This window comes from Trematomus bernacchii, unplaced genomic scaffold (genome assembly GCF_902827165.1).
Source record: "Trematomus bernacchii unplaced genomic scaffold, fTreBer1.1, whole genome shotgun sequence".
NCBI classification, from domain to species: domain Eukaryota; kingdom Metazoa; phylum Chordata; class Actinopteri; order Perciformes; family Nototheniidae; genus Trematomus; species Trematomus bernacchii.
The window spans coordinates 3,241,877-3,254,735 of NW_022987547.1; the positions used below are offsets into that span (position 1 = coordinate 3,241,877).

At 40.2% G+C, this 12,859-nt stretch overlaps 1 protein-coding gene across 2 annotated transcripts in view; it reads left to right on the forward strand.

The window, feature by feature from the left end:
• Nucleotides 1-12,859, forward strand: part of dym (dymeclin) — a 51,715-nt gene that overhangs the window by 22,158 nt on the left and 16,698 nt on the right. For both annotated transcript variants that reach the window (XM_034123222.1, XM_034123223.1), the window contains exon 14: nt 2,987-3,086. In XM_034123222.1, the coding sequence (XP_033979113.1) occupies nt 2,987-3,086 (100 nt within the window). The remainder of the gene's footprint in view (nt 1-2,986; nt 3,087-12,859) is intronic.

Consider the following 12,859-nt stretch of genomic DNA (forward strand, 5'->3'; position numbering starts at 1 on the left):
GGCGATATGCATAAAGTAATATAATTTATATCACAATATCTATGCATATTTAAACATGATAAATGAAGGAACTGTTAACGTATAAAATAACCAGAGCTGCATTTCTTCGGTTAATTTAGTGGATTAAATGTCACGTTATAGTCCCTCAGTCACTTAGTCACAAGGATCCAATATTCCCTTTAAACAGTCTTGCTCTTTCACTTGAACGTTTCAATGGTTTAATACACCTAGGGATGATAAAAAATGACTACCACAGTATAAATGGTATGGCAAAGTTGCTGACTGTAGAGAAAATTGTCTCATATCATTGCCACATCTCCGACCTCTACTAACTCTAAACTGTGCTGAATGCGCTTCCTTTATGGCTGAGAACTTGAATAAAAAAGAGAAACTGGGTACTTAAATATATGAATCCAATAATCAAGTGGAAGAGTTGGCACACCATCAAAGACGTAAATGTGTTTTGGCCAGAGGCCTTCCTCGGAGCTTGAATATGGTTAAAGTCTGCCTAGAAAAGAGCTGTAGCACTGGAGTGAACTTCCTTTCTGACATTTTGTAGTTTTATGTACTGAAATCAACAGCATACGTAGTGTATACCACATCTAACAAGCAAGTAGGACCTGACACAATCTTTGTCTGTGTGAGCAAAGATACTTAAATATACAAATAAATTGTCCTAAGACACGGATGGAAGTTCGTATTTAAATGCAAGCACAGCACACATTCATTTTAATGACCGTTATAGTAACTTGACAGTGGCTGCCGCAGAAGAAGAGTGTGCTTGTGTAGAGAGTAACGTAACACAACATTATGTAACACAAGGTAACTGAGGGGAAGGATTTGGGACGTGAGGAAGTGAATGACTTTATGAACTCCAGACGCATTCACACACACACACTCAAGGATCCTCTTATCTCGCTGCCAGTGTGTCTCTCCATATCTGTGACTCTCTGGTGTTTTGAGTCAGAGAAGAACTCTGTCTGTGAATGTGTACATGTCTATCCTGTGGTGATGTAGAGCAACTGACTCCATGTCTGATGATAATAATAATGAGTATGATGGCCAGGGCTGGGCTAAACTGGCTGGCTTGATAAAGGGGAATTTCCTGCCAGGAATTTCCAAATGTCTGCCAGGCAGTGCTGAACTCTGCTCCATAATAGACTCTCGGAGAGAATCACAGTTGGTGTTGTTTATTTAGAGGCAACAGTGGGTTTGAATTGCCTCCCCCACCAGTGTGCATCTTTCCTTATTATTTACAATATGTTCTCTCTCAGCATCAATATTCCCTTTGTGCTGCATTGCTCCTCTGTCCTCAGTATCCACAGTCTCCTCTGTCACCACAAATACTCATGTGTCCAATAAACCCATCAGATATTTTATTAATTGTATTATTCTAAAATATTTTTAGAATAGGTTTCCAGAGCCCAGTGTGACATTTAAAATAGCTTTTATGATCTGACCAACAGTCTAGAAGACATTTTTTCCCCAATTTGTTAATAAAATAAATTATTTGCAGTCGCTCATGCCTTCAAATAAATGTGAGAACATGCATGTAGTCAGCTCGTAACCACCCACTGCGTCTGTCCGGATGAGGGTAATCCTTTGAACTGGTAAAGACAGAGCACCTTTACATCACCAGTGTGTCAGTGGAGACCATGTCTGTCATTACTGCAGGCTCATAACTGATTTTGGGATCAGGCCAGCAGTGTTGAAGACTTTCTGTGTCGCTGATCCCCGGGCCGTGTCCGTCACTGCCTCTCCAAAAATGAGGGATGTAATTGTGGGCAAATGTCCCAGGTGGAACTTGCTCGGTGGTCTCATTTAGAATAAGAAAAACTGACTAGATAATACAACAGGTCCCATTAAGTAGTCATGGCTAATAGGACCTTTGACATTAGGTCTGTAGATAACAAGTAGACCTCCTCATAGCTGCTCAGATATCTCCATTCAGCTATCATTCAGCCAATTAGCCTGCAGAAAGAATGCTGAAGGATTGTGTGTGTGTGTGTTTCCCCCTGCTGACAGATGGACAGGTGTAGCTTTATGGGGCTTAGCTGAGCTCTGCATCTGAATTTCCCTATCCCTTTGCTGTCATTGAATTTCATCTATTCTGCAATTTATTTCCTTAATTGACACACAAATTAAACATTCAACAGCCTCGGGGGCCTGGAAAGACTATTAAAAAGTTGTAATTAAAACAGAAGGTCACTAATAATTATGATAAACACTGCAATGAATACGATAGGAGACTCTGACAAGCAAGACTCAGTATTGGATTAAATAAGATGACAAGATCAAATGTATTTGTAGACAAATCATATTGTTTTCTTGTATTATTTTGGGTACATGCGTGTTTGTATTACCCACCTCATTGCTACCCAAGCATAAATAACATACATAGTCTTGATGTACTCTGTCTATGTGTACAGCAATCACATCCAATCATGCAGTCCCATGCAGACAACCATACACACACACAATAAGGTTAAAGCAAGTCAGTTATCTTGTGGGTCAAAGCGCAGAACATCCACACACACGTACATGAAAAAAAGACGGGCAATTTTCAACGGAGTAAACAAGGCTGTGACCTACGCAGGCCTTAATATAGCCAAGTTATTAAAAAACTAGTTCTGATTGTAAGCTGATGGTAAATTAAACAAGATATAATTTAGTAATTGGAGACATAATTCTTTTAAATCTCTCCTGCCTTTTTCATGATTATTTTTGTCATTTCACAATAAATCATTATTCAGTATTTGAATGGCCTCATTTATAAAGCAAAACAGGCTGGTCTCTAATAATAATCTGTTTTTAATAAAGGCTTCTCTCCTCAGTTAAGCTGAGTAAAGGTCACTGTTGGAGTATTTACAGCACATTTATGACATGGTGCAATGTGACGACTGTATTTGGTTTCTTTTGGTGAAGTGTATTATTCATCTGTCGATGCTGCTCTCACTCATGTATTCCCTCTCTGTGTCTCCTGCAGTTTGTTTGCGCTGCTTTCAAAGAAGCACAACAAGGTCTTGGAGCAGGCGACGCAGTCTCTGAGAGGCAGACAGGGCGACGACACTGCCTTGCCCGACTATGTGAGTAACACACACACAAATAGATAATGAAATAAAAACATACATAGATATATCAAGTTGCTATCAACACTATTTCAATGTGCCTTGGCGTTAACAATGCAGGATGAATAGAACAATGTGAGTTTGAATATGCTGCCAATAACATTTTTAGGAGGGAGGAGATATCAAATATTCTATAGGTAACAAAATATATCTACTGACAATAGATTAAAATAAAAATCTGTTTAAATTAAACTAAAAGATGTTAATAGTTGAGATGAAACAAGACATCTTAAATGGCTAAATAAAAAGAGGATGCTTTTTTTATTTAGATTTTCTTTCCAATTACTGATAACAGATTGAAATGTTGTCTTTTTAACACATACATTTAACACAGATTTAACACATTTCTACTTATTCGCCTTCTTGCTAATTGGAAAAGAAGATCGAGACGGCAAGCTTAATTCTTATGAAGGGGACTATTTATATTTTTAGTTTAAATTAAAGATCATTAAAACATCATTTTAATTAGAAAGCTTTTGAGGTGCTGGTCGGAAGACTTCAGTCTAATTTGAAGCTGAACTAACCAGCTGCTGGCTGAAGCTACATATTTAGAATACAGATGTGAAAGTCATATTGATTTTCTCAGCTGTTGTTTGGCAACACACTAATATTGAAACAGAACAATTGAAATCTTAACAGCACAACATTAGTAAATAAGAGTTTGGCGTTAACTAATATACATTCAAAATGATGTTGTCCCAATGCAGTCGTGGTCAATGGATCTTGTTTGGACAACACACCTGACCACTGGGTACCCTCTGTTTATTATTGACTCTATTACTGTCTGTGTTTGTGTTCAGGCACTTCTGCCTTCAGGTTTGTCTGTACACGTCATAGTCTGGCTGTCTCATTAGATTTGCTCGGTCCGAGATAAGTGTGTGTGTGCGTAAACATATTTGTGTTAGTGTGTGCGTGTGTTTGGGGGTTGGAGATGTATTGGGAGGTCCCCATAGATGCCCCTAGGTCTTGTGGAAACGTGAGTGTATTTGAGTGCTTCTTCAACCATGTAGCTGCTGTCTGATGAGCTGCCCTTACAAACAGACATCAATGCACAAACAAATTCAAACATACACGCACACACCCATAAAAACATATAAAATGCAATTATTCAGCTTTGTTTTGATGAGTCCTCCCTTCAGGGCTTCTTTTAATGCTCTGTTTTATTCACACACACATGCATAAATGTCCACATCATATGACAAAAAATGTAAAAGAATGACATAAAGAGAGTTAGGTTTGCCTTGATTATATCTTCTCTGTTAAATATATCCGCCCAACCAGCTGTTTCCATAGGAGAGTGCACTCAAGAGTGAATTTAATAATAGTGACAACAAATGAGACAAATGCACGCACACACACTGAGCGGTCAGACTACACAGTGTTGCTGCTTTTGGTAGACTTCAAGTGTGTTGCTCAATGGCATGTGTCACATTTTCAGTGGGATTATTTCATGGGAATTTTACAATAAGGTTTTTCTTTTCCAAGAACAGTGTCTGACATCCTGTCTGGGTCATAGACTATTAAGAAAGAACTGGTCCATTTTCCTGATACCGCTGTTATCTTTGAGCTTAGACTATACTAACTTAATGTGACATTGGTTCCCATAGAATACTGTTTACAGCTAACTAAGATGGTGAACCTGCTCAACATGTTAGCATTGTCTATGTGTGGGTGTAAGGATGCTAAAGTTAGCATTAACTTTAAAATGTCACTGCGAAGAATTGAAGTATGGTATGTTAAGAGGGTTTCAAATGTAAACCTTATCAAAAGGGCTGCTACTAAGAATGTTTTATTATTTTATCTCCAGAACCCAACATGACATATTAAGATAGCTTTCTTTATCATACATAGTAATAACCTTTTCTGATGAGATCCCTTCATAAAAGACTTAAAGAAACAACAGAACTGACCCATTACCCTGCAGTTTATTTAACACGGTATTATTTATTTTCTGCAGATACTGTGTCAGGATGTTCATGCTGTGCAATTTGTGTATACGCTGTTAAGGACTTGGACTGTTGTTGCATTTGTTGAAGCAAATAGCTGACTAATTTGTTTAGATCAACGGAAGAATGAGATCCGAGATGAAAAATAAACAGCTATTTAACTGTTACAACTGAAGTAGGAAAGGAAGCTTATTGAAGTTATGGTTGATAGTGTCATCTACAAGCTAAACAATCGCTGAGCATTTATTTCTATCCCCTGTCACCAATAAGCAAACTAAAACCTTATGCATGGCTTTCCCTATCTGGCCAGTTATAATGACCTCAGACACTGTCTACTGTCCATCATCGGTATAGAGATGTGACATCTAAAACAAGTTGTTTTCTCCATCTCTGGCCCTCCTTTCCCTCTTCAGTGGTCTTGGATGTGGCGGTGTAATTGAAAGCAGGCTGTTCGGCTGTTATTCACAAACTCACATCTTAACTTGGGAGGTTTAGGGAACTATAGGGAGAGATAAAGACGAGAAAATAAGAACAATAGAGAGAGGAGAAGTAAAGCAGCAGCAGCAGGAGGAGAGGAGATGAGGGCGGGTTTGAAGAGAGAGGGTGGGCTTGTGATGGGCATCTGGAAACAATGTAATTTGGCTGAGTCTGGCTCTGGAGAGAGAACTAATGTTTGTTTAATGTGGGATTGTCCTGGACATGTAATTGCTCTCTTTTACGAGGAAGAGACTGAGAGGAGGATATGAAAAAACGTCAACAAATGCTCTAAGCTGCGAGTTAAAGCTGGGGGGCTTTCAGCGTATGTGTTAACGTCTCCCGCTTTTTTCTCTCTGTCCCCCCTTCATTTCACTCCCTCTTGATGTCTGCCTCTTGGTCTCTCTCATATATACGTATACACACAGAGCCCCCGCCCCCCCCCCCCCCCCTCCCTGAATGTGTATGTGCTGCTGTGTCTGGTTAGTGTCATGGAGGAAAGAGTGAAGGGTAAGGGCCTCCTTCAGCCCCAGGGGGACAGCCAGAGGCTCCCAGTCCAAGCAGGGCAGCTCTCTCGGGGGGCCCCACAATTGCTCTCTGCACCTCTGATTGCACATGGTTTCTTGCCCTTGGAGATATGTGCAGTGACATGCAGTATGTGCTTTTACCCACAAATGTGTATGAAAATAAGTATGGGGCTGTGTTGCATTGCATTGCGTTGTGTGTGTCACTGTGTTTATGCTCCCAGCCAGTGGTAATGTTACTTCTGTGCCTCTTCCTCTGTTTACTGCTGCACATTTCTGGGAAGAGACTCACACACACATGCACGTGCGCACACACAGAAAGCCAGAAGCATGTTGGACCACCCTGTCTATGTGTTTATGAACTCTGGTTGAGTCACAATCTGTGATCTCTTTTTAATAGCCAGAGTAGACGCATGCATTAGCTTAGTAGCACCCTTCCCTTTGTTTAGGGAAAAAACAGAGCCCCAAGATATAATGACAGATAATAAACATTATGCCTACTGTTTGTTATCAGGTTTTTTCAGGAATTTGCCACTTTCATGTTAGGTACAAAACAGTTTTGCAAAATCCACAGGCTTTTTTCCCATTCATCCTGACACTTTTGAAAGTGGATTAATGTACCATCATCAGACAATCTTGTTTTAGGGTGCATTCTTTCTTGCCTTGCCTACAGGTGTTTTACATTGTCAGTAGATGACTCAAAAATAGTCATACCCACCAGTAAATAAATGCTGCCTTCAAAGTCCCATTAAGAGCCAGACCAATAAATTGCCTAGCACACTCATTTTTTACGTCTTAGTCATAACGTTTTGTTGTTTCTTTATTGTAAGTCTAGTCACAAATCTATCAACAAACAAATCAACAATCTATCAAATATTTGTGTTAATGTAAAAGTATAAACACAATTTTATACGCAATACATTGTTTATAAAATGTGATAATGTAGTTATAAGCAGCTACAAATACATTTTAACAGTTACATGTACGTGATTTGTAAAAAATAAATAATGAGAATATATATATATAACTTCTTCTATAAATACATGTTATTAATAATATTACAACTAATGTATTATCTGTCCATGCAGCAGCCCCCACTTAATGCTCATAGGAGGAGTAGTCATCAATGAATACATTACTAAACACTACTGCTACAACAACTACATTATAGTTATATGTAAACCCTTTTAATGTTGTGTGTTGTGCTTATAAATGCAACAAATATTTTTCATTGCTGGAAAACTTTATAGAGAATGTATTACTTTATATCATAAGAAAGTGTTTCTCACTTCCAGTCTGCCTTTCCATACTTTATGTCCTCTCCTGATCTTTCTTCCCTCTGAATATTTTATTTGACATGATTATGTTCAGTGTAGGCTTCAACTACTGCTACTTATTAGTCTTGGGATTGTTAAATATGGGAGTTTAATCACCTGGCCTCACCCTTTCTTCCCTCTCTCTTCCTTTGAATTCCACCGTGCTGATGGAGACTCTAGCTGAACATTGTGTGCAGGGGCAGAGATCAGTGTCTCCCTTCATACATGGTTTACATGGCAGGGAATGATTGACTGAAGTATGAATGATGCTGTCACATTTCTTATAGTCTTTTGATGTAGAACCAATTCCCCCCCGCACGACTGATGTACATTCTCATAAAGCTTTCCCTGAAATCAGAGGTTACAGTGCGCACACACACAGTGCTTCTTGTCATTCTACGTGGAAATACCCAGAGGGTCGAAGAAGAAGAGAGAAAAGAGGACGGTAAAGGGCGCCTATGCATTTAACTTTTCAGCCTTGCAGTGAGGCATGAGGAGGATTAATATCTAGGTTGTCATATCAGGTTCTTCTGAATTGATGTTGATGTTGTAAGAAGTAGTAAAAAACTGGTATGTTTCCCTCTTTTTTGAATTCATTGCTGTTTCTATCTAAAAAAGATCTTAGTCACTCATAGACAATGAGAGCTGTCGGTACAAGGTGGGTGTTTTGATCCTACACCTGTGAAAGTTGTATCGATGTGCACGATTTATTCTCCGTTTTGCCTGCGTTGATCATCACATTCCCCATCCCTGGTAGATCTTGTAACACAAACTCCATATTCCTCTTATGATTACTGCAATGGAAGATACATTTCTTGCTGCCTTTTTAAAAATTCCAAAGTAGCAAAAATACTTTCTCTTCTACATTCTGTGTCTGATATAGGCCTAGACACTCCGTGATCAAATTGGACAACACACCAACAATTAAGCAGCCCTTTGTTAACACGATGCTGTACAACACTCACTTAGTAACAACCCACAGTAAATGGGGTTTAATGAAGCCATGGTTCTCCCCTGTAAAAATAAAACATGCAAGGTTTAAGAACCAATTCCTTAGTTGTTTTTAGAAAGGTTAACACTGAATCAAATATTTTATAATGAGGTCGAGCTTCACAAATGATATGCTACCTCTAAGACGGATGCCACCCTTTATGTTGCTTATTATGTTATCTTCTCAGTTTCAATATAATGTCCCCTAGTGTTCCTCTCATTAAGTCAATATCCTGCTGAGAGCTGACTTACTGACTCCCCTATTTAGTCTCTTATCTTCCCCAAATGTCTTCCTCACCTGCCTAATGAAGATGCTTCAAGACCTAGTTGTGACTTAACTTGTTAGCGTGTCTCTTTACATATCCTTCAGCCTCTAATCTTCTCTTCTCCTTTGCTCTGCCTCTGAGTTCTTCTGTGTTTATTCTTGGGCAGTAGGAGTGCCAACCCCATGCAGGCAGCAGGTGTTCTGGGGTCTTAATGATTGTCTGCTTTCCAAATGATAATGAGGGCAGTCCCGCTGTGCCCTGGTCTTTTCTGATTGAGGCGCAGCAAAACAGAGCGCAGCTAGCATCCGATCAATTAGTCGTGCCCACCTTTCCGCCAGGGTGCTGTTGCAGCTGTTGCCTTCATCCGTTTTACCATTATTACTCGCGTCATCATTGACATCACGGCGGCTTTGCCCCCCTGCTGTTACTGCTAGCCAAGTCTCCGAGAGGTAGTGTGCCAATTTAATCTGTTAATAAGGCGTCTGTCTGCAGATTTGGCTGGACTTCCCCTCCGCACAGACAGTGATGCAGCGATTGTCCAACACATTCTTTCCTAAACAGAGACAGACACATTGCATTGTTGATGTTGTAGTACCGTCTTTTGCTTCATTCTGTGTGTGTTTGTGAAACAAAGGATGTTTTGTAAGGCTATGTGGTAATAAGAGGCACAATACTACAAAAAATGGTCTGATCATGACATGGCCGTGGTACCATAAGCAGGTCAGACAATGACCCATTTAAAAAAAACTTCCAAAAGACGGGGCTGCTCAGCCAGTCTGACCCTCGCTGTCTGTCGACGTGGTGCTTTTTCTTCTCTTCATGCTTTCCCTCATCTACTTTTCTTATTAAAACCTTTCCTGTTTTTGCCTGTTATCATATCGCATCAACGATTTTAAAAGGTGCAAATATTCTCTTTATTGCCGTTTAAAGCTTTGTGTTCTGTGAAAACATCCGTCTCTTAGGCGTGGCTTTTAACTCACTGTGTGTATCTGTCTGTGTTAATCTCCATGTCCTTGTCTTTGTCAGTGCTCTTTCTTAATATGTCTGGTTTGTCTGCCCTGCAACAGCCTGCAGTGAGCAGCAGGGCCAGCCAGGGAATCACTAAGCTATTGGTTTAATGATGCCAGCTCCTACTTTACAGGGATTTACATGTCTGTGTCTCTAAACACCCTGTCCACACACACAAACATGCAAAAAAAAACATTATTGGGTATGATAGACGGCTAGACACAAACGCATTCAGATTGTGAAGTGCGGGCAATGTCCTTCCCAGGCACTGATTGCATCTACAAACTCTATCATTTTATTTGTCAAACAGATTGCAAAGGTCAAACATACCTGCAGACAAAACACATTTGTGCCAAACATTTTGAAGAATTAGCAGCAGAATCAGACAGATGGAAACACACACACACACACACAAACACACAAACACACACAGGCGTATTCACAGTCTTCCTGTTAGGTTTGTATAAATGGTGAAACGAGTACAATGGGGGCAGGATCATTGAGACTAATGATACAGCTCATGTCTGAGGCCTGTGTTTTCCTGGGTGGAGAGAAGACATTAAATAGCGGCGTGAGTGGCTGTGACTAAATGACAATGCAGCAGGCTGGAAAAAAGTACATGGCTGGAGGAGAAGGAGCATACAAGTGGAGGAGGAGGGAAGGGAAAAACTGAGGAAGGGGAGCGAGAAAAGAAAAGAAAGGCTGTTATGGTTTCATGCAGTCATCAAAACACATGTTAGGTGTTTTTCGGCTGTCTAGCGGATGCATTTTTGGGAAAAACAAGTGCACGAGAACATAGTGGGAAGTGGATGAGGAGGAGCCAAAATATTTAAATCCTGTCTGGGTTTCAAGTAGACCATGGACCTCTTAATCTCATCCACTTGACAAACATACACACTGGGCCAGGCAGACGTCTAGCTAGCCTATTTTCATGTGACCTGAATTCCCTAGTGTGGCATTTCTTTCCCTGCCAGGCTAATCTCATTAAGCTGGGTGCAGAGCTAAAGAACAAACACACTCTGCATCCCTTACTCCCACTCTGCCTTCCTCTCCTCCTTTTGTCTCCTCCTCATCGCATTCACTTTCTCCATCAAGCCCCCCTACTCACTTCTTCTATGCCTCCATTTGTGTTGCTGTCTTCCTTCCTCTACCTCCTCTTCCTCCCACTCGTATCTGTCGCTGCTTTCTGTCTAATTACAGCCTGCCACAGCCGAACCGAGTGGAGCCGCTCTAGCTAGGCAGAGGAGTCGAGCCCAGAGAGCCAGCTCTGCCTCCAGACGCACAATCAATCCTCATTATAGCCGGCTCTCCTGCCTCCACTTGTTCTTCACGTCTGCCTGTTAAAGTGCCGCACACCTTCGTCCGACGGCCTGCGGAAATCAATGCAGTACATTATTGCATCCGTGTGGCAAGCCTGATTCATGGTCGACGCACAAGAGAATACAGTTATTTATAATCATCCTTATCCCCCTGGCTACTTTAAGGAGGTTATTTTGAATGTTCATGTGCATGAGTGTGCGTATGCTTATGTGTGGCTCTAGCAAAGAAAAAAAAAGGCCACACGGTAAGCAAAGTTATTTATAAGATAAGGACTTCATTCCAAAGCAGGGCACCAAAGACGTAATGTAAAATGCAACCACATGCAGTTCTGTTGCAGATGGTTAGCCCAGATTGAAGGTGGAATCTCAGCTTCCAATCAGCTTGCTGTTGCAGTCTGGCTGAGCTGCTGTTTTGAATCTGGTCTTAGCTGGTATTAGCAAATTCTTGGTCAAAACAGGTCGCCATCAGAACAATGATGTTTGTCATGAACATGAATCCTTAAGGATAAGTCTCATAAAAGAGAACATCAAGTCTTATGGTCTTTTGTATGAAAGCTCACAGTACATAGGAAACTAGCTTTTTAACCATGAAGCTTTACTGATTTATACATCTACACATTAAAGATTAAACTGGCTTGCTCAGCACCTTATTCTAATGTATTTTACAGGAATTTCAATACTTCCAAGGGAATACACTTCTCTCATTTCAAGCCTGAAATTGAGGCAGGATGTAACCCCAGAGGAAGTTGCTGATGAGTACTGTCTAAGGCGAGGTTTCCTGTAAAGCATAGATAGATGTAAAGTTTGGTCTTTTGTGGTCAATTACGTTTTTTAAGAATGTATTTATGGATTTCACAATCATGCGGTTATAAAATAAGAGTTGTGCAGTTATTATGTTTTGTTATATATTTCGCCCGTTTTATCGATATAACACAGATTGCATTTTTTTCGAATAGCTGAAGAGTAGTAGTGTGTTTGTGTGTGTGTGTGTTTGTGTGTAAGTTGATGCCCACACACTGCAGGAAAGCTATGCATCAGCGCTGAACTATCACCGTCGAGGCAGAGTAAAGAGGCAGTCATGTATAATTACTCTTTAAATATATTTGTTTTATAGAAAACATCATGTCCTCTTGTGAGTGGACTCTAATGTAGGAAGGCAGTTGAATACACAAACATTGTTGTCCAGTCCATTCTAACGAGAGCACTCATTGTTTATGGCAAATAACTTATTTTAAAAAGTGCCTCCATAATACATTTTGGTGCCCACCATTGGTTCATAGACTTCCATATGAAGTACTTGTGTTGCGTTTAGTTTTACATTATGCATTAGATACAGTAGGCCAGATTATTACAGATGCGTTGATATTAGTGTAAACAGAAATGCCCAAATACAGTATCTTAAGGAAAGAATTCAACCATTGAAGTCGATTTTTCAAATGTAAAGTCGCCTGTTCAGGGTATATCTAGGGTAGTAGTCTTAAGGCAGTCATGTAAACATTTTGTTATCTTTATGTAAAAGGGGGATTTGGTTTAAATATCGTCATCAGATCAACTCAGAAGCATGCACTCGCCCAGGCTATTCCTGGTAATCTTATAGACGCAGGGTCAGGGTTAGAGAATCTTTTCCGTGTGTGTTACAGTGTTGGTCCTTCTACCATCGGACTTACTTCGTTAGTGCACCGTGGCATTAGGCTAAGCTACTTTGAATGTTCTTGACTCCTGCATTCTCTTAGTCTGCATTTTTGTCTCAGCTTCTGCTTAGCTGTTGTGCTTTTGCTTTGTACCGCCAACATAGATATACAGTTTATTAGATCAATCTCAGGTCAAAAAAGCTTCAAAGCAGTTAGTGGCCAAGTTTTTAAATGCTGTTAACTCTTGTAGGGCAATC